The sequence below is a fragment of the Myotis daubentonii genome, chromosome 3, assembly GCF_963259705.1.
Source record: "Myotis daubentonii chromosome 3, mMyoDau2.1, whole genome shotgun sequence".
Lineage (NCBI taxonomy): Eukaryota > Metazoa > Chordata > Mammalia > Chiroptera > Vespertilionidae > Myotis > Myotis daubentonii.
In genome coordinates this window covers 207880658-207907963 of record NC_081842.1, presented here as the reverse complement: position 1 = coordinate 207907963, position 27306 = coordinate 207880658, and the positions used below count along the sequence as shown (strand labels likewise).

The window sequence follows — 27306 nt, the reverse complement described above, 5'->3', positions numbered from 1 at the left end:
CAGGACGTGGAGATGTTGCCTCACTTCCTCCCACCCCCTGCTCCTCCCACTTCCCCTCCCCCACCCCACCCAAACCCTTAGAGAAGCCACTGATTCTATCCTCGCTGAGGGTCTGGGGACATTTGGATGCCTCTGGACACCCTAGCTGGTGTTCTGCCCTCCCTACGTCACTCAATGACAATAACCCAATTTTCATGGAGCCACAAAGAGTGGTCACATCATGATGTCCCAGGATCCTCCAACCATGTTTGCTCTACACACATTATCTCATTCAATCCTAACTCTGCCAGATACCATTAGTGAATCCATTTTACAGATGGAAAAACTGAACTTAGAGAGGTGGTATTAACTTCCCAAGGTGATATGGCTTCCCAAGGTTAATGGCATATCTGCAACTCAAACTAGGGTCTGCTAAAGGCATCACTGCCCCCTGAGAGGGTTAACCTGAAATGCAGGCAGATCCGGTCAAGGGCATGTACCTGGGTTGCGGGCACATCCCCAGTAGGAGATGTGCAGGAGGCAGCTGATTGATGTTTCTCTCTCATTGATGTTTCTAACTCTCTATCTCTCTCCCTTCCTCTCTGTAAAAAAATCAATAAAATATATATATTTTTTAATTTTTTCATTTATAATACTTACACTAAGGAAATGACAAGGCAGAAAAACAAATTTCACCTTTAAAAAAATTAAAAACACAACACAATTCAAGAAATCTACTTTCATCTCAATAGAGATTACTTCAGAGTGAACAGAATCATTCTGTACTATTTGCAGTTGTGCAGGAAACCAAACAGTGAAACATCTTTCCATAACATCCTCCACAGACTTTTATATTTCTATCACACATGTCTAATCTCTTTCCTCAACTGTGTATACACTGCACATAATACTACCCTAGATTTAAGAGCAGTGGCAATATGAAAACATTTTCTTGCCTATGAAGAATACAGCCACTTCTGAACACACCATAGCCTTATATTTTAAACCCAAGTTAGTGTCTGGAGGAGAAAGTTTTCATAAATTATACATGACCTGATTCTATTTCTTAAAGTTTCAGCAAATGTAAAAAAAAAAAAAAAAAAAAAAAAAAGAACATCTTGACGTCTTGTTAATTATCAATTCATGATGTTATCAGGGAAAAAAAAATGCGCTCTTCCACAGAACAAGTGGTTTTGGAGAACAGTTCTGATAGTATTTCAAAGTATCAAAAGGTCTGATAGGCGGCCTCCTTGTTTGGGGGGAGGGGGGCGGGGAGATGATTACAATAATTTCAATTTCTCTTCTGAATTGCTCAGTAGCCCCACGTGATTTTTATATTGGGAGGCAGATTGCTGGTCACAGGTCATCAAATTTAGATCCATCCTGAACAGGCACGTTATAGAACGAGAACATCCCTGACCCTGCACATCTCATGGAGCCTGGAGTTAGGCACTGCGTGGCCCAAGTCGTCAGCTAAACGTGCCAAGAAACTGAACGTCAGGCGCCCGTCTTCCAGGGAGATGTCCCGCCAATTGCTAGGAGCAGATGAGCCAAAAATGTCTTGGACGCTCTATTGCAAACGGCTCTGGAGATCTTCAGGAGGTATGTACGTTCGTTCAGCTGCGTAAGGGCGGGCACGCCAGGACGGGTTCTGTCTTCACCTCCTCTTCCGCCTCAGCCACCACTGGCTTTTTCTGTTCTCTGAATCGAGACCAAAATTCTCGACGTGGGACGCCTGCGATGATCCACGTGAGGCCTTTTCTCCAAACGCCGGGTACTGAGACCGCTGCCATCTCTGCGGAGCAATAAAATATATTTTTTAAAAAAGAGAGAGAAAAAAGAAATGCAGGCAGATAGGGCAGGGCTCCAGTGGAAAACAAAGGCAGGTGAATCACAGGCAGGGACAGACATGGGAGCTTGAGCAGCCTAACCACAGGAACCAAACAAGCAGAAATCATAAAATGTTTCTGGACTCAAAGCGGGAGGCGTGGGAAACCAAGGGGGGGCTCGCAGTAAACAAATGTACAAACACATAGAAACAGAAGAAGTTCAGCGCAGGAACAGAGAAAGAACACATAGAAACAGGGAAAATTTAGGTCCGTTGCTGAGCCAGAACAATTGAGGGAATCAATCGGGTGACGACACACAACATAGAAGCAGGCTTGTGGCGAATATATACCCCTGGACCACAGGGCTTTCACGGCAGCCCACGATCGGGTCACCCTCCCCTTGCGGGGAGTCTGAATCTGCTTGTAATAAATTTTCCACACTTGGCTTAAATCTTCTGGTCCGATAGCTCATATATATATATATATATATATATATATATATATATATATATATATTTGATTTTTTACAGAGAAGAAGGGAGAGGGATAGAGAGCTAGAAACATCAATGAGAGAGATCGATCAGCCCCCCCACTGGGGATGTGCCCGCAACCAAGGTACGTGCCCTTGACCGGAATCGAACCCAGGACCCAGTTCGGCATGATAGCTCATTCTTTAGCATCGCAAACGCTTCGGCTCACCGTTCGGCTTATCATCCCCGCCGCAGAGAGGAGGAAACTGGCTGAGAGGTCAAGAACCCGCCTACAGTTGTCCATGTGGAACGTGGTGAAGCCAGGATGCAAACCCATTTCTTTCACCACCACCCCGATATTTGTTTTGCCTGAGAGATGATCTCAGAGGTTCCCTCCAGCTGAGATACTTTTAAAAGGTATATGTATTCCTATTGATCTCGGAGAGGAAGGGAGAGGGAGAGAGAAACATCAATGATGAGAGAGAACCATTGATGAGAGAGAACCTACTGGGTGGGGATCAAGCCGGCAGCACGGGTACGGCCCCCACCCGCACCCCAGACAGGAATCGAACACAGGGCCTTTCGGTTCCTAGGCCGAAGCTCTGTGCACGGAGCCAAACCGGCGGGGGCCAGCTGGGGTGCTTTTCAATTCTGGGTTGAGACAGGAACACGTTCAGAGGTCGCCCCAGGTGAAAATGAAGAAGTAGCTTGGTCTCACGCCCTCGCTCAGGAAACCAGTGTAGCTGCCCCGGCCCTGCCCTTTCAGCTCCATCCCTTCCCTCAGCGAAGGCGACACCCTGTCCCCCCCCCACCCCAGCAGGACTTCCGAGCCCTCCCTCCGACCCACCCCGCGGCGACTTCTCTAAGGAGTGTGTCCCCTGGCCCACCGCCCGTCCCTGTGTCAGCAGCGAACGGGTCCCCGAAGAGTGTGAGCCACGCGCGGGCAGTCACGTCCTTCCACGCCCGGACACCCCCCCGCCCCTCCCCCCTCTCCTACCCGGCCCCCATCCCCTCCCCTCCCCCTCCCCCTCCCCCTCCGCACCCCCCCCCCCACACCGCGCTCCACACCCGGGGGCGGGGCGGCTCCGTCCCCTGCGCGGGCCCCGCCCGCTTCTCCGGAGGAGCGTCCGGGAGCCTCTGGGCGGGGATCCACCCGGGGGGGGAGGAGCCGCCCGGGGAAGTGGGGACGCAGCCCAGCCGCCACCTCCCCTGTCCGCTCCGCTAGCCCCCGGGGACCGACATGGCCCAGAAGCGTCCTGCCTGCGCCCTGGACCCCGAGGACATCCAGCTGCTGGTGCTCTGCTCCCAGGAGGCCAAGAAGTCCGCGTACTGTCCTTACAGCCACTTCCCCGTGGGGGCCGCCCTCCTCACCCGCGACGGCAAGATCTTCTTAGGTAAGGGCCAGGGAGATGGCCCCCGGGGGACCCCCCGAGACGGCCTCTGGGGGTGAGAGGAGGGAAAGCGGGAAGCGGTGGGACGCTCCAGACGGTAAGAGCCCAGCTCTGCCCCCCTCTTGGCTGAGTCTCCCCTGTGGTGCCACTCGCCCTGCCCTGCCCAGTGTCCCAGACGGTGGGCGTGAAGGTGCTGCTCAAATCTAGGGGCTTTCAGTGCCTGGGAGACCGGAAGGAGGAAGCGGGAGGGGGAGGTGCGGCCAGCTGGCCCGGCCGTGGCACGCTCCGCGCCAGGGCGCCTTGTGTGCCACGCCAGCTCCGCCTGGTTCAGCGACCCTGAGAGGGGCCGGTGAAGGAGTGAGAAAGGACAGACAAGAGAATAAAAGCTGGGTCTGGGTGTGGTGCTGCTCCCGGATGGAGAGACCCCGCCACCGTGTCTTTATTTAATAGCAGATTTCACCAGGCAAAGTAAGGGCGTGGTCAAGATGTTTGCCACAGTCTCATTGGTTTCGATTCTACTCAACTACATGCATCTGAACTCTATCAAGTCCACATCACTCAAGCATGTGGTGTCCTGAGAACAGGTTCAAGCTTACAACTGTAGCCGCTGGCTATAATTGTGCTGGGAGGGCTCTGCCCTCCGAGCTGGGACTTGCACGTGGCCCTGAGAGGACCGTGCCCTCTCATGAGTCCGAGGCTTGAACCTGTCCAAACACTGTAGCCGCTCTCCACAGGGAAGGAAGCTGGAAGGGAAGGCGAGAATCAAGAGCATCAGCCGTCGTGGGTGCTGGGAGGGAGGGTAACTGTCTGAGCCCTCCTCTGGGCCCCGCACCTGCTAGGGCTTCCACAAGTTACATCAGCACATAGGTGGTATGCCCACTTCTCAGGGGAGAAACTGAGGCCCAGGGAGGTGACATGACTTGTTCAAGGTCACCCGGGGCGCTGGAGGTGGAAGCCAGGGCTGGGATTCCCCAAATCCTGATTTCTTCCTGCCACCCTCCGTGCTGGGAGATGGCTGTAGGCAAAGCAAGCAACCCGGATGGGGCGACTTGTTAATGAATGGGGTGCAGAGGGTCTTGGAGGAAAGAAGCGGGGCCGGGGGTGGGGGGGTGGGGGGGTGTTGAGTGACCAGCAATGAATGCCAGCCTGGGGAGGTGGGCACCGGAATCTGAGTTAGTTAGCACTAAGCTCTTTTCTTTGGCTTGTTGGTTGGATAGAAAAGCTCACTTGAGCAAAAATTCAAACTTGTTTTTGCTAAGCGAGGGGCATTCTCCTTTAGGGCAGTGGGGAAGGTGGTGTGGAGGTGGCAGAGAAGCCATGCCCCCTCCACCCGTGCCATTTCCACCACCACTCAGAGGGCAGGTGACAGTTGGCACAGAGGGACAAGGGACTGCCCCACCCTGCTGCCTGGAATCCCCCTCCCGCTTGGCGACAGCTATTTAAAGGACCGGAGGCCCACACTTGTACATCTGTCTGAGCCAGGGGTCCTCAAACTTTTTAAACAGGGGGCCAGTTCACTGTCCCTCAGACCGTCGGAGGGCCGGACGATAGTTTAAAAAAAAACTATGATCAAATTCCTGTGCACACTGCACATATCTTATTTTGAAGTAAAAAAACAAAACGGGAACAAATACAATATTTGTATTTGCTTGTGGCCCGAGGGCCGTAGCTTGACGACCCCTGAAACAGCCCCAGGGCAGGTGTGAGCCACTCCTCCCTCTACTGCTCAGCTCTGCGTCCAGCCGGGGCCCACACCTCCCCTTCTGTAGCGCCGTTCTCCTGTTATTTCTTATCTTTTGAGGTTCTGTGTGGGATTCATGAGTCACTTGGGTCTTAAACATCTTTGAACAGGAAAAGTAACCTTGCGTGAGGGCTGGTAGGTGAAAGGCCGGAGGCTAGTGTTATCCATCTCACCCTTACAACTCTTCAAGGCAGCTATTACAGCACCGCAGAGCAGGGAACAGAAGCTCAAGACCACAGAGCTGGGATTGGAACTCAGAGTTCCCCTGACTCCCACGCCTGCTACTCCATAGGGAATAAAGAATCGTGTGGAAATTCAGGCTGGCCTGGTGACTCAGATGAGTACTAAACATTAACCACCACCACCAGCAACATTGCAACCCACACTGCCCCATGGCACCAGGGCCTTGAACATGGAATCGGCCACTGATCCTTCCCAGTGCCTCCACAGTTTCTCTTCATCCTTTCATTGGTTGATTTATTCAACAAACATTTGCCAAGCACCAGTTATGTGCTAGGTAATGTACCGGGAGCCGGGAATAGCACTGTGAGCAGAAACGGCATAGTCCTTGCATCCAGGGAGGTCCCCTCCTCTTGTACAGCCACAACCAATGATTGTAGGAGTGAATGAATGAGGGGAGCGGAACGTGGTAGACTATTTAAATTGCAGGGAAGGACCTGGTATCCCTAGAGAAGGGGCTGTGCCCTGGGGATGGAGGGAGGTCCTCCGATAGGCTGAAGGCTCTGAAGTTAGAGGCTCCTGCATTTGAATCCTGGTGCTTCTGTTTATCAGCTGTGTGCCCCGGGGAAAGACCCTTGAGCCTTCTGAGTCTCCGCTTACATTTGTACACTGGGGGTCATAATGGCCGCGTTTCAGGATGGCTGTGATCAGAGCTGGCTTGCTTGGCCCGGTGTGGCAGCCAAGGTCTTCCCTGATTGTGGGTGCCCGTCTGCCTCCGTCACTGACAGTGTTGAATCTCTCCCCTGATTGTGAGGCTTTAAAGGAGCTAATGCCCATAACGTGATTGGCAGTTTCTGGCTGGCATTAAGAAGGTCACAATGGTGGCCATTTCTACCGCTGCTGTTGACAGTGTGATGAAAGTGACGATATGGTACTGCATGTGCAAGCAACCTGGAGAGACTTTGACAGCACAGGTGGACTTTGACAGCACAGGTCAGCATAATGCCTGCAGCTGCCACTCGCCTTCCTGGGACAATAATAATAAAATGACGATATGATGACTTGGAGGATTGTGGAGGACTTTTGAAGGCCAAGTAGAGATATTGAGATTTGATGAGGTAGGACATAGGGAGTCAAGGAATGTTATTAAGGAGAAGAGTAGCATGAAACTGGTGTTTGTGGACAATTAGTCTGACAGGTACTCAAGGAGGGTTGGGCCAGAGAAAAGAGTGTCAGGGGACCATGTCAATCTTGTTTGCTCATCTGTCCACAGTGCCAGAATATTCCTGACCAATACCGGTGTGTGTTTCTCGGCATCTAGAAAGGTACAGGAATCTGGAGAAGGCGCTGTGTGTAAATTAATCAGAGTCCAGAGACGAAACATAATTTTGGAAGGCCTTTTGGGGAGCCAGAGAAAACTTAGCCAAAGAAACCAAGTTCTTCCGTCTCTCTGGACCCCTTGCTTTTTATTAACACAAATTGTCCTAAAGCAAGGTAGATATACATATCAAAGGGTAAGGTTTGGTATACAGAATCCATTGTCAGATTTGGAGAACTGCCTCAGCTGTTCAGGTGTTTGGCCAGTAGGAGGCAATAACATGTAGATTGAAATGCCCTCAGCAGCAAGCAATCACTTATGCATCCTTTTCAGATTTGGGGAAATGCCCTCAGCCATCTCCAGATGATTCAGCCCTGCTGCACTGCTGGAATTGGCTTCTGGCACCTGATCTAAATAAAACAGGTCCTCAGTCCTGGTTGGGTAGCTCAGTTGGTTAGAGCATCGTCCCTATATGCCAAGGTTCCAGGTTCGATCCTCAGGCAGGGCACATACTGATAAATGCATAAATAAGTAGAACAATAAATTGATCTCTCTCTCTCTCTCTCTCTCTCTCTCTTTCCCTCTCTCCTAAATAAATAAATAAAATAAGTCCTCATTTAAGGTTCAATGAATGCATGAATGAATGGCTCAGACTGGAACAGTATCAGGTAGAATGAAGAGGAAGAAAAGATCTGAGAGCTATTGTAAGGGATAAATGGACCAGGCCTGGGTTGGGCCATATCCTATATAATAAAAGGGTAATATGCAAATTGACCAAATGGTGGAATGACAGGTCGTTATGATGCACACTGATCACCAGGGGGCAGACGCTCAATGCAGGAGCTGCCCCCTGGTGGTCAGTGCACTCCCACAGGGGGAGCACCACTCAGCCAGAAGCCAGGCTCACGGCTCTGGGAGCAGGCCTAAGCTGTCAGTTGGATATCCCCCGAGGACTCCCTGTTATAGTAATCATTATGGTACTTAATGTTAAGACCTTAGAATGTAAGACTTAAAGCATGTAACCCTGTGTGGACTGTTATAGTAATTTTTATAGTACCTAATGTTAGATATAAGAATACTGTGTGATACCCAAGAATGCACCCTTGTAACCCAACTAGTACTGGTAAACAACCTATCTGATGGGAACGACCAAAGCCTGTACACACCCATAGATTAACAGGCTCCAGGTGGATCCACATGGCAGCTGCTGATAACACACACGAAGGGGTAGATGGCGCCGTTGGCTGTTGGCTCTTTCATTGATCGACAGTTAATTGGGCAGAGTTTCGTGTTGGGAACCGAGGCGTGAGCACACACAGGTCCTCACACTCTAGCGACAGGAGAGCTATGCGCTGCTGGGTCAATCAGACTGTCTGGTTATATACCCCTCTGTAGGCATGGTCTTCATTGGTGTGTGTGTTATCAGTGGCTGCCATGTGTGAATCCACCCGGGGTCTGTTAATCTATGGGTGTGTACAGGCTTTGGGCGTTCCTATCAGATAGGTTGTTTACCAGTACTAGTTGGGTTACAAGGGTGCATTCTTGGGTCTCACAGTATTTCTATATCTTAACACTAGAGGCCCGGTGCACAAAAATTTGTGCACTGGGGGCGGTATCCCTCAGCCCGGCCTGTGCCCTCTCGCAGTCTGGGACCCCTCAGGGGATGACCACCTGCTGGCTTAGGCCTGTTCCCCAGGGGGATTGGGCCTAAGTTGGCAATCAGACATCCCTCTGGCAGCCCGGCAGCCCTCGGGGTATGTCCAGTTGCCAGCGGGGAGCAGACCTAAGCTGCAGTCGGACATCCTTAGCGCTGCTGAGGAGGCAGGGGAGGCTCCCACCACCACTGCTGTACTGGCAGCCATCAGCCTGGCTTGTGGCTGAGCAGAGCTCCCCCATGTGGGAGCACACTGACCACCAGAGGGCAGCTCCTGCATTGAGCGTCTGCCCCCTGGTGGTCAGTGTGTGTCATAGTGACCAGTCATTCCCAGTCTTTCTGCTGTTAGGGTCAGTTTGCATATTACCCTTTTACTATATAGGATAGAGGCCTGGTGCACGGGTGGGGGCCGGCTGGTTTGCCCTGAAGGGTGTCCCGGATCAGGGTGGGGGTCCCTTTGGGGTGCTGGCCAGCCTGGGTGAGGGGATGATGGCTGTTTGCAGCTGGTCACACCTCCTTTAGGGTGGGGGTCCCCACTGGGGTGCCTGGCCAGCCTGGATGAGGGGCTGATGGCTTTTTTCAGGCTGGCCGGCGACTGAAGCTCCCAGCCTCTCCTTTTTTTCTTTTATTTATTATTATGGGATTTATTTACCTTCTATAATTGAAACTTTGTTGTTGTCACTGGAGCTGAGAGCCAGGCTCCTGCTCGCTCCAGCTCTGTGGCCACGGCCTCCTGAAAGCAGGTATCTGGGGTTTGTTTAGCTTCTATAATTGAAACTTTGTTGCTTTTGGAGCTCAGAGCCGGGCCGCGGCAGGTGGGGAACCTTGGCTTCCTCCATCACTGAAGCAAGCAAGCCTCCTGCTCGCTTCAGCTGCATGGCCACCGGCCGCCATCTTGATTGGGTTAATTTGCATATCTCGCTGATTAGCCAATGGGAGGTGTAGCAAAGGTACGGTCAATTACCATGTTTGTATATTATTAGATAGGATTAGGTACTATAATAATTACTATAACAGTCCACACAGGGTTACATGCTTTAAGTCTTACATTCTAAGGTCCTAACATTAAGTACCATAATGATTACTATAACACTCCCAGACTGTGAAAGTACTGCCTCACCTTACAGGCTCATTCCTTGGCCCTCTCCACTGTCACTCAAAAGTACCTCATTACAAAGAAGAGCTTCTCTAACCTCCCACCCTAACTCTATAATTGAGTTAGAATATAATTCCTACATAAAACTGCATGACACATTTGTGGTGTAGAGGGAGGCAGGAACACGGAGAGAGTGTAGTATTTCTTCAATGCATGGACACCGGGGGTCATAGTGGCTGCTTTTCAGGATGGCTGTGATCAGAGCTGGCTTGCATGGCCTGGTGTGGCAGCCAAGACCTTCCCTGATTGTGGGTGCCCGTCTGCCTCAGTCACTGACAGTGTTGAGTCACATGACATTTCTCTAGTCCACTGATTCTCAGATGTGGCCCCAGAGACTCAGCACCTCCTGTGAATTTGTAGGCAATTCTAAATCCTTGGGCTCCAACCAGACCTAGTGAAGTGGAAACTCCAGGAGTGGGGCTCGGAAATCTGCTTCGAGAAGCCCTTCAGAAGACGCTGATGCCCACATGCTTGCATGTGAGAACCACCACGCTAATCTCAGCAGAGGGAGTGGGCACCGCGCTCTCTGGGCCTCTCTCTTCTCTGGGTGACTGGGTCAGGACCACCTCGCTGTTGGTGACCTTCCTTCCTTGCTGATGTCTTTTTTTTTTTTTTAATATATTTTATTGATTTTTTACAGAGAGGGAGAGAGATAGAGAGTTAGAAACATCGATGAGAGAGAAACATCGATCAGCTGCCTCCTACACATCTCCCACTGGGGATGTGCCCGCAACCCAGGTACATGCCCTTGACCGGAATCGAACCTGGGACCCTTCAGTCCGCAAGCCGATGCTCTATCCACTGAGCCAAACCGGTTTCGGCTCTTGCTGATGTCTTGATGAGATCTGACCCCAGCCCTGCCTTAAGCACCAAACCACCTTGAAACAAGGCCTCACTGAAATGCCAGAGAAAAAGAACGGTTCTTGTCTCTGACAGGCTCGGATGTGAGTCCTGGCTCCCTGCCACCAGCCTGTCTTTACCTTCTGTAAAATGGGATTGTAATAGTATCTGCCTGTCAGAGTTGTTGAAAGGATTGATGGCATAATGCTGATAAAGTGCTCTAGGGAGTGCTGGTCAAAGTCAGCAAAGGTGGGAGGGCATTTTTTAGGACAATCATTTCAGGTGAGTATCAGGAAGCTGGCTGGGAAAACTAGGTGGGGAGCAAGAGAAACAGTTCACTGCATTTCAAAAGAAAAACAATAAAAGACAAAAACGAAGGAAAGCAATTAGTCACAGTAGCACCGTCATCATATATTATTTAGCTCCATCTTATGGATTTCTCAGTTGGCACCATCCCAGCCTCCCTTGTGTGTTTAAGATTAAGCAAAGGCAATGCCAGGAATAAAGCTGGTTTGACTGGATAGGTCACTGATGTGTTTTCTGGGCTTAAGGAAACAAAACAAAATTATCTAGCTTTTCAGGATTGTAGTATATGGCCAAGAGCTGTCTTTTTTGTTTGTTTGTTTGTTTTTGTTAATCCTCACCAGAAGATATTTTTCCATTGATCTTTTAGAGCGGTGGTTCTTAAACTTCCTAATGCCGTGACCCTTTATTTATTTTATTTTTTAAAATATATTTTATTGATTTTTTTACAGAGAGGAAGGGAGCGAGATAGAGAGTTAGAAACATCGATGAGAGAAACATCAATCAGCTGCCTCCTACACACCTCCTACTGGGAATGTGCCCCCAACCAAGGTACATGCCCTTGACTGGAATCGAACCTGGGACCTTTCAGCTCTATCCATTGAGCCAAACCGTTTAGGGCATGCCGCAACCCTTTAATACAGTTCCTCATGTTGTGGTGACCCCCAACCATAACATTATTTTCGTGGCTACTTCATCACTGTAATTTTGCTACTGTTATGAATCATAATGTAAATATCTGATATGCAGGATGTATTTTCATTGTTACAAATTGAACATAATTAAAGCATAGTGATTAATCACAAAAACAATATGTAATTATATATGTGTTTTCCTATGGTCTTAGGTGACCCTGTGAAAGGGTCGTTCGACCCCCAAAAGCAACCTTTCATAGGGGTCGCCTAAGATCATCAGAAAACACATATATAATTACATATTGTTTTTCCCTACACCAGTGGCCAGCAAACCGCGGCTCGCGAGCCACATGTGGCTCTTTGGCCCCTTGAGTGTGGCTCTTCCACAAAATACCATGTGCCGGTGTGCACGTACGGTGCGATTGAAACTTCGTGGCCCATGTGCAGAAGTCGGTTTTCGGCCTGGGTGAGTCTATTTTGAAGAAGTGGGGGTACATTTGCTGAGGTCGACCCCTCAGATTGAGGACGTTTTTAGCAAAGGCCAGCTTAGGAGTACCCTAATTAAGTTAATAACAATGCACCTACCTATATAGTTTAAGTTGAAAACATTTGGCTCTCAAAAGAAATTTCAATCGTTGTACTGTTGATATTTGGCTCTGTTGACTAATGAGTTTGCCGACCACTGCCCTACACAACTGTTAGTGCACACACTCCCCCGGGGGGCAGGCTGCCTAATGACAGCCATTCCCTTCCAGCCCCTGATCCTGAGAATCATGATAATGGTTAATGAGTTACATGATTAATTTAACTCCTCCTAACTTTTCAAGTAAATAATGAAAATTATAGGAGGAAAATATCTGCAGAGATAATGACCAAACAATTTTCAAATTTGATGAATACAGGAAGAGAAAAACGTTGCCTAATCACAATGAAGACTCAGACTTAGAAAAAGGGAGTGTGAGCTCGGGCAGTGTGGCCCGTTCTTGAGCATCGACCTATGAACCAGGAGGTCACCATTCGATTCCCGATCAGGGCACATGTCCGTGTTGCAGGCTCGATCCCCAGTGTGGTGTGTGCAGGAGGCAGCCAGTCAATGATTCTCTCTCATCATTGATGTTGCTATTTCTCTCTCCCTCTCCCTTCCTCTCTGAAATCAATAAAAATATATTTAAATAAATAAATAAGCACAATAAAAACATGCTTTTATTTATTTAAATATATTTTATTGATTTTTTACAGAGAGGAAGGGAGAGGGATAGAGAGTTAGAAACATCAATGAGAGAGAAACATCGATCAGCTGCCTCCTGCACACTCCCCACTGGGGATGTGCCCGCAACCAAGGTACATGCCCTTGACCGGAATCGAACCCGGGATCCTTGAGTCCGCAGGCCAATGCTCTATCCGCTGAGCCAAACCAGATAGGGCAAAAAACATTTTTTTTTTTAAAAAGGGAGTGTGCTAGAGAAAGAACAGAATGAGTCAATGAAACAAATACAGTGACTAGAACAAGATGGCTGCTTGTTTCTCTCTCATGTAACAGACCAGGCTGGGCTGGAGCCCAGGACATATGGGCTGTTCTGCTCTGCTCTGCAAGGTTGTTCAGGAGATCAGAGTCCTTCTGTCTTGTCCTGCCATCTCTAGAGTGGTGTCTTAATCCACATGTTCAGAGCTGGCACATACCACATCCATGTTTCTATCCCTGGGAAAGGGAAGATGAAGTGGGCAGCAAGCAATGTTCCCATAAAAACATCATCTAGAAGTCGCACACCCGCTCACATCCCATTGGCTAAGACTACTGGACTATATATAGCTCCAAGGAGGCTGGGAAATGTAGTCTCCAGCTGGGTAGCCACTTGCCCAGCTAACCTCCAGTGGATTCTATTGGGAGCGTGAACACTGGGAACACCCCTGTGGCCCCCTGAGAACTTCCTTCTTGACCATTATCATTCTTGGCTGCACATCTGAAATGAGTGTTAGAAAGAATACCCCCTCCTGGGGGGCACACAGCTTTCAGCTCACTTCCGAGGGTGGAGTTTGGGGGCCAGGGGTATTTCTTAGGAACTGAACAATCACAGGCTTTTGGAGACCAGACCCGTAGCTTCCTTCTCTGGCTATCTACGTCTATCAAAGTCTTAGAAACCTCCTGGCCTCTTTCCTGTCACTTCCTGCATCCTATCACTTTCATACAGTAGTTCCACACCCAACAATCCTTTCTGGGCATAGTTTTTAAGCCTGTCAACTTTTTTTTTCTTTTTCTAGCTGGTTTCCCTGCCTGGCCCACCCCTGCTGCCTCACCTTCCTGGTAGTTACCCCGAGGCACTGGGAACAGATGAGAAGATGATCCCCTAAATCAGAACTTTGCCACACGGCTGATTCCCATTGCCAAGGGGAGAAATCCTAGTGGCAGATTATATGGTCTGCCTTCCAGGTTATCACAGGGTGAGCTTTTCAAATAATTGGTCACAGAGTAGCAAGTGCAGCCGCTTCCCACCTGGCTGTCTGTAGTTCTTTCACATTGCCCACCTGCTAAGCCAAGGCCCCATATTTAGATGTTTAACTGCATCTCACTTTCAACATAAATTTCTGCATTGGGTATAGGTTAAGCTGCTGTAACAAAAATGCCAAAGTACAGTGACTCCAACATGACAAGTTTCCTTTTCTCTCACATAACAATTCAGAGTAGGCAGTTGGTCCAGAGTCAAGAGGCAACTCAACTCTGCTCCAAAGTCCTTCTGTCTTGTTGCTTTTCCATCCCTATGACAATAAACCACATGGTCGAAGGTGTCCCACCCCTGGCCAGCTTGTGAAGGGGAAAAGGAAGTAAAGGATAAGCTATCTCCTGACAAAAACTGTGATCCAGAAGTTTCATCCCTTTGGGCCACCTTCGCACCCATCACCCACTGGAGAACTGGGGATTATCTTAAGACTTGTGCAATCACAGACACCCTTGGCCTTGACATCTGCCGGGGAGATGAGACTGGCTTAACTGCTCTGTTTTGTTTTTGTTTTTAATATATTTTTATTGATTTTAGACAGGAAGGGAGAGAGAGAGAAAGATAGAAACATTAATGATGAGAGAGAACTATTGATTGGCTGCCCCCTGCATACCCCGAATTGGGGATCGAGCCTGCAACCCGACATGTGCCCTTGACTGGAATTGAACCCAGACCCTTCAGTCTGCAGGCTGACGCTCTATCCACTGAGCCAAACCAGCTAGGGCTAACCTGCTCTGTTATCCTGCTCCTTGGCTGTGCTTCAAGGTGGGGGCTCTGTAAAGTGATGAGAGTGGGAGGTTCTTGGGAAAGGATGCTGTACCAGTCAGTCACAGAGTCTCCCAGTGGTTTGAGTCAAATTGCCCTCTTCTTCTCCCCACCTTGTTTGGAGTAACCGGTCCCTGCCTGCACTGGAATGGGGCGAGCCTCTTACTCAGCACGTGCAATAGAAAGTGACTCTGCCAGAAATATCACTGGGCTCTCCTCTCTCCTCAGGGTGCAACGTAGAAAACGCCTGCTACCCGCTGGGCATCTGTGCTGAACGAACGGCTATCCAGAAGGCCATCTCAGAAGGATACAAAGATTTCAGGGCAATTGCTGTTGCCGCGTGAGTGGGAAATCTGGGTCACAGCCATATTCATTCATCTATTCACCCAACGTGCACCTGTTATCCATCCATTCATTCATCTGACATATGTTTAGTCTATACTCCCTATGTGCCAGGCACTGTAGAGGACTGTGGGCTGAGTGCTGAGGGCAAGGAGGTAAATAAGAAATGGACTCTGGCCTCGGTGAGTCTGCAGAGCAGGTGTACAACCAAGGCAACTAAGACAAGGGCAGGTGTCATTGTGTTCTAATTTCAGCACAAAGTACAACAGAATCTCTCCAAGATGAATAGAAAAGCAGCAGAGAAACCTAAAGCTAGAGGAACCTAAAAATTACCTGGCTGCCTAGACCTGTCACTTACCCCCATTTCACAGCTGAAGAAACTGAGGCCCAGGGAGAGTGAACAACTTTCCTGGGAATTAGTGGCAGAGCCGGGACAAAACCCGATCTTCAGAGTCTCGCCCCAGGGCTCATTCCACTGCGCCATGCTGTGCCAGGAGGTCAAACACTGTTCCCTGCTCTCCTTGATCTGACACTGGGACCTGTCACGGTGCAAGTTGACTCTTGCCCTTGACAACACTCATCTCTCAGTGCCAAAACCAGCTGGTGGGGTGGCAGCAAGATATAACCGGGTATGGTTCCAAACTAGTCAGATTCCAGCGCAGATTCTGGCTAACAAAAGCACTGATCAACACCCTCCACATGCCCCAGACCAGTGGTTCTCAACCTTCCTAATGCCGCAACCCTTTAATGCAGTTCCTCATGTTGTGGTGACCCCCAATTTCATTGTTACAAATTGAACATAATTAAAGCATAGTGATTCATCACAAAAACAATAGGTAATTATATATATGTGTTTTCCGATGGTCTTAGGCGACCCCTGTGAAAGGGTCGTTCGACCCCCAAAGGGGTCGCGACCCACAGGCTGAGAACCGCTGCCCTAGACATACATTTCCAGCTCCCACACACATTCCCTCCAGGGCAGCTCGCTCAGTTCTTCTCAGCCCTGGACCCAGACTCGGTGGCTTTGGAACTTGAGCATATGAGTGGGCTCTTTTACGAATGTGGACGCCATTTTGCTTCTGATTTAATGGCAAATTGCTCATGTGCCCGGAAAATGGCATGGAAGACTGCATGGCTGAGCGAGTGCTGGTCTTTCAGGACATCTGGCTCCGTGGGTCATGCGCAGGAGTGAATTATCTCTCCATCGTGGTGAAGCTGCCGGACCTTTCTGGCAGAAATGTAAGGACCTAGAGCAGTGATGGCGAACCTTTTGAGCTCAGCGTGTCAGCATTTTGAAAAGCCCTAACTTAACTCTGGTGCCGTGTCACATATAGACATTTTTTGATATTTGCAACCATAGTAAAACAAAGACTTATATTTTTGATATTTATTTCATATATTTAAATGCCATTTAACAAAGAATAATCAACCAAAAAAATGAGTTCGCGTGTCACTTCTGACACGCGTGTCATAGTTTCGCCATCACTGGTTTAGACTGTTACCAGAGAAAGGCTTTTTCTCTTGGTCATTATCTGCTTTTAAACATGACTGGGTATTGCTAGAGACAATTAGTAAATATCCTTATTTACATAAAACCTGCATTTTCCCGGTACCCAACTGCTCCGCTCTGGGTATTCAGCCTACAGAGCATCCCCAAGCCAGAAATAGTCATTATTGCATGAATGATTTGTTAAATTGAGAGCATGGACTTAGAGGATGAATGGAAGCTCCCCCGTTAGCATTTATGACCCCTGTGAGGCCTGTAAGATAGAGAGAGCGGAGCCCAGAATGGAATTTTGCTAATGAGGAGATAAGCCTGTTCCACTGGGGTCCCGCTGCAGTCATCAAAGTCAGTAAGTTTCCAGCCTGTCGAGTCTGATAAGCCTGGCCTCCGTGTGTGACCAAGGTCAGCATAAACCAGAGGAAACCCTCGATGCCAGCACAGGCAGGCGAGGGAGAGAGTTTGGGAAAGCATGGAGGGAATGTTCTGAGATCCCTTCCAAGCTTTCAGTTCTTACTCCTGGCAGGAATGTTGGGTAATGGTTAAAAACCCAGGCTTGGGGTCTTAGCTGGTTTGGCTCAGTGGATAGAGCGTTGACCTGCAGACTGAAGGGTCCCTGGTTCAATTCCGATCAACGGCACATACCAAGGTTGCAGGCTCCTCCCTGGCCCAGGCCCTGGTCGGGGCACGTGCAGGAGGCCACCAACATCGATATTTTCTCGCACATCGATATTTCTCTCTGTCTTTCCTTCTCTCTTCCACAGTCTGAGCCTGGCTTTTCCTCTATAAAGTGGAGAACACCTGCCCATGGGGCTGTTGTGAGGACTCAGGAAAGGACTTCAGTAAAGTTCCTGGCACAGAGTGTGCAATAAATTAAAACTATTGTTTTAACATTATCATTATGTCTTCTACAAGGTACAAAACTACCAAAGGTAGGAACCACAGATCCCGGTTCAAATCCTGGTTCTGCTACTTACCAGCTCTGTGACCCTGGGCTTCATGATCTGGAGCATGTGGATAATAAAAGTGCCTACGTGGCCCCTCTATTATAAGGTTGATAGCGGGTTAAATGAGTGACTGGCACAGAGAATGGCAATGTTAAGTGTAAGCCAGTATTATGATCTGGCTGTCTCCCAGTCCTCAGAGGTATGCTGCCTGGATGCACCATCTTGTGATTTTTGAACCGTAGGCCCAACCCAGCCTCCCAGTGGAATTCATGTTTATCCCACCCCCCTTGAAGAACCTAATGCAGGTCACCTTGTCCAACCAGCTGCCCACTGGACAGTTGGCTATGCATGTCCCAAGGCTGCAGAAAGGAAGTGGTGAGCTTAGCAGGGCCAGATCATACAGGGCCTTACAGGCCATGGAAGAGATTTCACTCAGAGCACCTGTCCCAGAGTCCTAACCAGTCTGTCCATGTTATGGGATTTACATGTGCAGATTTTATCTCCCTTTCCAGCTGGTAAGATCCCTGAAGATAAGGCGTCAAATGGTAATTTTCAGACAAAGCATTATCCCCATTTTCTCTAGCTGTCGAGCCTTCCCACACTAGAGATGGAGGATCCGGGGCCTTAGGTGTGACAGACTTTTGATCCTCAATACAAAGTGGGCATAATGCAGTTCGAACAAGGGCCCACATAGTTAAAGATGACAAAGGCACTCATTTTCCTTGAGCCTGATTTAAGAGAGTACCTTTTGACACCTTAATTCCTTTATCCTTGAGCATGTAAGCTAAAAATTTACAATGATGTTTTTGCCTTTTACTCGAATTCTTCTCCATTATAACCCTGGCTGAATCAAAACGTTCCTCGTCCACTTAGGGTCGCAACTCCAAAGCTGGCACGGACTTTGTGTGTGCTGAACTTCCCACCTCTACAGTGAATTTCCATTTTCCCTTTTTCTTTCTTTCTTTTTTTTTTTTTTTTTAATATATTTTATTGATTTTTTACAGAGAAGAAGGGAGAAGGATAGAGATTTTAGAAACATCCATGAGAGAGAAACATCCATCAGCTGCCTCCTACACACTCCCCACTGGGGATGTGCCCGCAACCAAGGTACATGCCCTTGACCGGAATCGAACCTGGGACTCTTCAGTCCCCAGGCCGACGCTCTAGCCACTGAGCCAAACTGGTCAGGGCAACCATTTTCCCTTTCTCACTTTGTTTTTCGCTCAGGGAATCTTCTCCTCCAGATTCCTATTCAGGCACCAGAATGCCGCAGCCTGCACGGCTAGGGTTCAGGATCTGAAGGAGGGGCCGACGCACAAATGAAAATGCTATACAAGAAATATGAATTTAGAAGGCATTGGGGGTTAGGGTGTCTCTTTTGTGAAAAGCACACCGAAACTGGGTCCCGTCTGCTTTTATTCACTTGCATACACATTTGCCCTTTAGCAATGCATACAGGCATATCAATCAAAGGTAAAGTTTGGTAAACAGTAAAAGGATCATCAGGTTAGGGAACTGCCTTGAGCCACCACCATCTCAACACAGCCCTGCTAATGCCCAAGGTCCATTGGCCTTCCACGTTCCTTGGTGCACTCTTATGACAGTATTGGGAAAGCATCTGTCTCCTACTGGAGCAATCTCTTAAAGGCCAGAGACAAATTTTCCTTAACTTTTGTGTCCTAGGGTGTGGGTGACAGTAAGTGCTCACTAAATGTTTATTAAATGCACTAATGAAAAGAATAGTCCTGCCCATGGCCTCGCCTTTGCAACTTGGGAAGCCTCCCAGCCCTGCATCTCAGGCTCTAGGACACAGCACCTCTGTGAGTCAGAGTCTCACTTACCTTGAAGGGGGCCTGAATCTCGGCCGTTGTCCTCATGTCTCAGGAAAAACTGACCTATGTGTGCTTCTCTACTTCCCCAGTGACGTGCAAGATGATTTCATCTCACCATGCGGGGCCTGCAGGCAAGTCATGAGAGAGGTAAGCAGCTCTTTCTTTCTGGAATGTAAACCGGATGCCTCCCCGCTTTCCCCAGGCTGTGGGAGGGAAGCCACGCTGCCAGAAGACAGCTCCTCTCTCCTGTTTGCTTGGCTGGCTGATTTCAAAGGCCTTCCTGAGCTAGCGTGAATCCCTGGGTGTAATTCTTTCATTCAACGAATACTCCCTGAGGAGAACCAAGATGGCGGCATAGGTTAACGCCGGAGTTTGCTGCTTTGAACAACTACTTCAAAAGTGAAACCAAAAAACGGAAGGGACATCACCCAGAACCACAGGAACGCTGGCTGAGTGGAAGTCCTACAACTAGGAGGAAAGAGAAACGCACACGGAAACTCAGAGGAGGCGCAGTGCTGAAGTCAAATTCTGAGGTGCGGAGTGCGCGGAGCGGGCTGGCGGCGGAGGGCGCGGTTGTTGTTTTCAATCGGGAGGGAGTCGCAGACTCTGAGCTCCAGATACAGGCGAGTCTTTGGGGACCCATACTCAAACGGGAGAAGCAGGACTGTCTGGCTTCAGTCAGAGCGAGTGCAGCTTTCTCTCCGAGCTTTGCAGCGGGTGCTGGGACTCAGAGAGGCAGAGCCCCTGGGGACAGGACTGAGAGCCGCCATAACTGCTCTCTCCGGCCCACCCTGTTGATCCTGTGCGACCCGCCCTGCCCAAGCCCTGCACAGAGGCATTTGCCGGATAGCCTCAGGCAAAGGCTAGATTAGCACCTCCCTAGAGGACAGAAGTTCTCTCACTGCTGACACAGCTGATTGTCATAGCCACTTGGCCTGGAGGTCAAACCCTCCCTGGGATTAACTACAACAATCAAGATTTAACTATAAGACTGCGAACAAAGACCACTAGGGGGTGCACCAAGGAAGCATAACAAAATGCGGAGACAAAGAAACAGGACAAAATTGTCAAAGGAAGATATAGAGTTCAGAACCACACTTTTAAGGTCTCTCAAGAACTGTTTAGAAGCTGCCGATAAACTTAATGAGCTCTACACGAAAACTAATAAGACCCTCGATCTTATATTGGGGAACCAACTAGAAATTAAGCATACACGGACTGAAATAACGAATATTATACAGACGCCCGACAGCAGACCAGAGGAGCGCAAGAATCAAGTCAATGATTTGAAATGCGAGGAAGCAAAAAACATCCAACCGGAAAAGCAAAATGAAAAAAGAATCCAAAAATGCGAGGATAGTGTAAGGAGCCTCTGGGACAGCTTCAAGCGTACCAACATCAGAATTATAGGGGTGCCAGAAGATGAGAGAGAGCAAGATATTGAAAACCTATTTGAAGAAATAATGACAGAAAACTTCCCCCACCTGGTGAAAGAAATGGACTTACAGGTCCAAGAAGCGCGGAGAACCCCAAACAAAAGGAATCCAAAGAGGACCACACCAAGACACATCATAATTAAAATGCCAAGAGCAAAAGATAAAGAGAGAATCTTAAAAACAGCAAGAGAAAGAAACTCAGTTACCTACAAGGGAATACCCATACGACTGTCAGCTGATTTCTCAACAGAAACTTTGCAGGCCAGAAGGGAGTGGCAAGAAATATTCAAAGTGATGAATACCAAGAACCTACAACCAAGATTACTTTATCCAGCAAAGCTATCATTCAGAATTGAAGGTCAGATAAAGAGCTTCACAGATAAGGAAAAGCTAAAGGAGTTCATCACCACCAAACCAGGATTATATGAAATGCTGAAAGGTATCCTTTAAGAAGAGGAAGAGGAAGAAAAAGGTAAAGATACAAATTATGAACAACAAATATGCATCTATCAACAAGTGAATCTAAGAATCAAGTGAATAAATAATCTGATGAACAGAATGAACTGTTGATTATAATAGAATCAGGGACATGGAAAGGGAATGGACTGACTATTCTTGGGGGGGAAAGGGGTGTGGGAGATGTGGGAAGAGACTGGACAAAAATCGTGCACCTATGGATGAGGACAGTGGGTGGGGAGTGAGGGCGGAGGGTGGGGCGGGAACTGGGAGGAGGGGAGTTATGGGGGGGGGAAAAAGAGGAACAAATGTAATAATCTGAACAATAAAGATTTAATTAAAAAAAAAAAAAGAAAAAAAAACAAACAAACAAAAAAAAAACAAAAAAAAAAAAAAGGAAAAAAAAAAAAAAAAAACGAATACTCCCTGAGTGGGTGTCTTCCCCTCGTGAATAGATAGGCCAGGTCCTGCCCTCACAGAGTTTATAGTGTGGGAGACAAACAATAAACCAGGAGCAAAATAAACAAACAGTAGAGTCTCTGAGAGTGAGGACATGGCTATGGAGGAAAAAATGCAGAAAAATGGTCATGAGGGACAGAAGGGGCAGCAGGTAATACTCTAGATCAGAGCCAGAGGTCAGCAAACAATAGCCCAGGGGAAAATCCAGCCTACAGCTATTTATTCTAAATAAAGTTTTATTGGCACACAGCCACGCCCATCCATTCATATATGGTCCACGGCTGCTTTGACCTGACCACAGCAGAGATGAGCCATTACAACACAGACCTTATGACCCAAAAGGCCCAAGATACTTACATCTGGCCATTTATGGAAAAAAGTTTGCCAACCCCTGCTCTCGATGCCCAGGCAGGGCCTCTCTTTGAAGATGACATTTGAGCGGGGAACAAACAATGAGAAAAGACGGAGCAGACAGAGGTCTAGAGAAGAAGAGTCCCAGCGGAGCAACCAGCAAGCTTAATGCCCATTGCTTGGTGAATTTGACAAGTCATGAGAAGGTCAAGGAGACTAGGACACAGTGAATGGGGGGGTGGGGGGGTAGGACATGAAGTCAGAGATGGACAGGGCCAGATCACACATGGCCTTGTAGGCCATGGGATGGAGGGTATATTTTATTCCAAGAATAAAGGGAACTGAATTGTACACTTAAAAATGGTTAAAGTGCCCTGGCTGGTTTGGCTCAGTGGATAGAGCATTGGTCTGCGGACTGAGGGGTCCCGAGTTCAGTTCTGGCCAAGGGCACATGCCCAGATTGCGGCTCGGTCCTCACTAGGGGACGTGGGAGACAGCCGATCAATGATTCTCTCTCTTCATTGATGTTTCTATCTCTCCCTCTCCCTTCCTCTCTGAAATCAATAAAGAAATATATTTTTAAAATAAATAAATAAGAAATAAATATAAATGGTTAAAGCGATACATCTCATAGTATATACACTGAGTGGCCAGATTATTATGACCATTCCATCAGTACTTCATTGACACTTCCAAAAATGCTAAATATTGAAAACTTCCTAAGCAAATACTCTCAAGGTTTTATTATTATTATTATTATTATTTGCATAACTAATTCACTTCATTGTACTGATGCATTAAAAGGAAATTAATTAGAAGAAAGATTTGTGCGGTAATTACTGCAAAAAATTACGTCAAAATAGTATATATAATATACTATATATAATATAGTATTATCAAATTAAAACACGTGTGCGATTGGCGCCAGTAAGAGCTTTATATGTATCATGCATGCATGAGTCAACATTTATTTTTAAATTGCTAGTATGCATCATATGTACCGGCCGGTTGGTCGGTCAGATGGTCGATGAATAAATCACGATGTGGTTCATGTTGAATGTCAACAAAAACAACCAAATTCACGATCAACAATGACAGATTTAAACACACACGTGCGATTGGCACCAGCGAGAGCTTTATGTGTATCATGCATGTGCGAGTCAACGTTTATTTTTAAATTTCCAGTGCGCATCATATGTACCAGCCAGTCAGTCAGACGGTTGGATGGACATATGGTCGGTCAGTTAGCCTTTTCTAATATGTATATACTAGAGGCCCGGTGCACAGGATTCGTGCACTGGTGGGGTGTGTGGCCACGGGGATTGGCCCAATGTGCGAGTGCTGCTCATCCTAGTCAGCTGAGCAGCTGTGGACCTGCTCTCCGAGTGGCTGCTCCTGCTGTGGGAGTGCACTGACCACCAGGGGGCAGCTCCTGCATTAAGAGTCTGCCCCCTGGTGGTCAGTGCGCGTCATAGTGACTGGTTGAGCCATTCTGGTCGTTCCGCCGTTCGGTCACTGGGCTTTTATTATATAGGATTAGGACATTAAAATAAAAGTTGGTAAAAAGAAAATAATAATAAAGAAGGGACTTAAGGAAACCGATGTAGTTTTTATAAAGATCATCTTGACGGAAGGCTTGGATTTCTTCAACACTAAAAACAAAGGGCTGGATTCTTTCTTTGTTTAATATATTTTTATTGATTTCAGAGTAAGGGAGAGGGAGAGAGAGATAGAAACATCAATGATGAGAATCATTGATTGGCTGCCTCCTGCATGCCCCCTAATGGGGATTGAGCCCACAACCCAGGCTTGTGCCCTTGACCAGAATCGAAACCAGGACCCTTCAGTCTGCAGGCCAATGCTCTATCCACTGAACCAAACCAGCCAGGGCAAAGGGCTGGATTCTTACTCCAGGCTCAGTGGAAGTTTCTGACATGTACGTGTGCATTTGGGGAAAGGGGTGTCAGGATCTTCCATGGCCTCTGAGAAAGGTCTGTGTCCTTTAGAATCCCAGAAGGTTAAAGCCACCAGCTTCAAGAATCCCGCAGACCCCTGAGCCCTGATGTGATATCATCAGCCCCACTAAACGCAGCATCTCGGTTAATCCCTGTCCCCAGCCGAGGCGGGAGGAGTGGGTCGTTATCCCCATTTCTCAGAGAAGTGAAATGACCCGGGAAGGACAGTGCGGGTTGTGGGGAGCTGGACCACAGCAGAGATGAGCCATTATCAGGAGCAGACCGACTGCGCAGCCTGCTCCTCGCGGCTGACTCCTCCCCTTATGGTTTGGTAAACGGGACAAGTCCACCTCAGCCCTGGAGGAGACATGGTGGTGCTTTGCAGAATAGGAGCTGCTCCTCCACCAGGCTTCTGCTGTTGAGATTGTTTATATTTGGGGGCAGACGGGTTGTTTCAGTTTTGCCTTTGTGCCTTGGGGTCTCAAGGCATCTGTCAAACATGCAAGCTCCATGATTTTGCCAGGACTGCAAAGCAGCCACGGTTAGCAGAACACATTTCCCAAGTCCAGGTGCAGAATGCCACCGTGAAGGCGCTGATTTCACGATGTGGACTTCATCGCACTTTGGAGGGGCAGAAATGGCTGCCCAACTCCCCGGCAAGTCCAAGGCCTCATAAGGAAACCACATCAGGATGGCAGCTCCCTGGCTCCCGGGGCCTGAGTTGGTCCAATTGCTTGTTGGCAAACGAGAGAAAGCAAATGAAAAGGCCTCAGGGGAGACGGGCAACACTGAAAACAAAATGCTCCTAGTAAGGGATGAAGCTTGGGGACTAGGGACCAGGCACTTCAACTCACTCAACTTTCATCCATAAAACTCACTTTCACCCATGCCCGCGGGCACAGCCTGCTGAGCACATTAATTTTAAAAAGCCACAAGGCTGATTGTGCCTGGTAATAAGTGGGAGATTCGGACAGAAGCGTGGAAACAGCAGGCTGCCAACCTGAGCGCTCATGAGCAAACGCTAGCAATCCACAGGAATGGCTTCCAGTAACGGAGCATCCACTATGTGTCAGGCACTGCAGACAGGAGCTTCACAAAACCCATCGCCTGTAGTTCTCACAGCACCTGGCAGGGAGGCCTCGGTCTGTTGATTCCCACGTCAGGTCTCTCTCCTTTACGTCACAGCCGATTTAACTCTCTGCCTTCCTGCCTACTGCATTCTGTCTCTGAAACCATTTCACAGAATAAGACACGAGACCCAAAGAGCTTAGTCCTTTGCCCAAGGTCACGAGCAAGGGTAGCTCCTGATAGCGTAAAGGAAACATGTGGAAATAGATTTGGGCTAAAATTCTGCTTTGCTGACATTACCCTGCTAAGCCTCAGTTTTCGTATCAGTAAAATGGGGGTAATAATAGCACCTGCCTCCAAGGGTAAAGGATGAAATCACTCAGGTGCAATATCCGGGGTGCACCTTCTCCTGGTTGCGAGGAGTGAACGAGATGCTGGGAGGAAGGGAAGCAGGTGTTGGTTGCTCTTTGTCCTGGCAGGAGGAGGCCTCCTGGGGGTTCGATACTGTTCTCATAACGCCCTGGGTGAGTCCATAATGACATTTATTGCCCATTAGCAATGTGCAAAGCACTGTACTAACCGCTTAACATGTCCTCTCTCATTGGCTCTTCCCTCAAGCTCTGTGAATCAGGTGTAATTGTCATTCCCATTTTATAGATGAGAAAACTGAGGCACAGAGAAGAGCATTAGATAGGAAGAGGTAGAACCAGACTCAAACCCAGGTCTGCCCTAACCCCTCGGCCATACTGCTTCCCTCACACTAGCTTTGCCTCTTTTCCAGTTTGGCTCCAACTGGGATGTCTACTTGACCAAGCCGGATGGTACCTATGTTCTCACGACAGTCCAGGAGCTGCTGCCTGCCTCCTTCGGGCCCGAGGACCTGCAGAAGGTCCAGTGAAAGATGGAGAATGCCCACCGCCTGGGAGAGCCTGGGTTCCCACAGGTGCTTAAGGAGCCAGCCGTCCGGAGAGCTTCACGAAGACCTTCTCACAGACCTGGGACACCTGCCGAGTCGGCCCCAAGCCCACAGGGGCTGGGCAGAGATGACTTTTGCAAATGGTCCTCAAGCACTTGGGTCTTCTACTGAAGTAATAGAGGGGTCTCACTCCAGCCTGGGTCATGGACCCTCCCTGTCACCCCAGAGCACCCCACCTGCCACCCGAGACCAGAGAAACCCATTCCATCCTCTCCTTCCTGTGGGCCCTCTTTAAGTCCAGGCCAAGTGTGGACTGCTTCCCCATTCACCTTCCCAAGGTTCTATCCTGTTCGGAGCGACTTTTCTAATTATAAACATCACAGCGCCGCCTGACTCAGGAGAGCACATGTGCTCGTCTCCGTCATTGCTCGCAGCTCCTAGCGGGGCCGGGTGATTTGTCTCTCTGTGCAAACACCTGGCCGCTTTCTGTGGGGAGAGGAAATGGGCCCTTGGTACTGTGTGCCCCTCGGTGTGGAGAGATGAGGTTCTTAGGCTTCTTGGTCCTGTGTCTCCAGAAGGGAGCCCCCCCCCACCCCTGCTGGGTCTGACTCTCCATAGTGGCCATTTCCGGTGTCTATTTTGGGTTCCTTCTTCTTACAAATGAGGGGCTGGGCTTCAATCAGGTTCAGTAACTTGCTCTAGGACTATGGCAAAGTTCAAACCGGAATCCAGGTCCTCAAACTCCCACGATGGTCTCTAGAAATAGTGCATGCTCTTTGCAGGGCACTGTGCTAAGGCGATCAACATATATGAACCCATTTAGTCCTCTCTTACCAAGCTCAGAGTAGGCTGCCCTCCCTTTACCAATGAACAAAATCTGAGCTCAGAGAGGTTAAGTCACTTGCCCAAAGTTGCACAGCTAATAGGTAGCAGGCTGGAATTTGAACCAGGTCTGCCTGATTCCAAGTGTTTTTCCATTCTCCCCCTGCTGATGTCTGGCTGCCTTTGTTTATCTGAGTATCATTTGGATGGCAAATATTGCAGAGATAAAGATGTATAAGAAAGTCTCTGACCTTGAGGAACTTGCACTCCGACAAGGCGAGAGAGAGGTGGGAACAGGTCTATTGCACAGAAATACTGTGATTCAGGCAGGTCCAAGTGCAAGGTGGCTATAGTGGGGGCTATGCCACCTCCTGGGGTGTGAGGAGGGTCTGTTCCATTGGCACATTGGCTGCACACACACACACACTCATACACACACACACTCACACACACACACACTCATAC

The 27306-nt window shown here is 48.6% G+C and overlaps 1 protein-coding gene and 1 pseudogene across 1 annotated transcript; one reads left to right on the top strand and one right to left on the bottom strand.

Annotated features, from left to right (window-relative positions):
• Positions 1 to 703: 703 nt before the first annotated feature.
• Positions 704 to 1801, bottom strand: LOC132231578 (large ribosomal subunit protein mL50-like; annotated as a pseudogene).
• Positions 1802 to 3419: 1618 nt separating this feature from the next.
• On the top strand, positions 3420 to 26421 carry CDA (cytidine deaminase). Its single transcript, XM_059690953.1, has 4 exons — positions 3420 to 3672; positions 14985 to 15096; positions 19468 to 19525; positions 25885 to 26421. Exons 1-4 carry the CDS (start codon positions 3519 to 3521, stop codon positions 25999 to 26001), a joined length of 441 nt encoding a protein of 146 aa, XP_059546936.1. The 5' UTR covers positions 3420 to 3518; the 3' UTR covers positions 26002 to 26421.
• Positions 26422 to 27306: the final 885 nt, after the last annotated feature.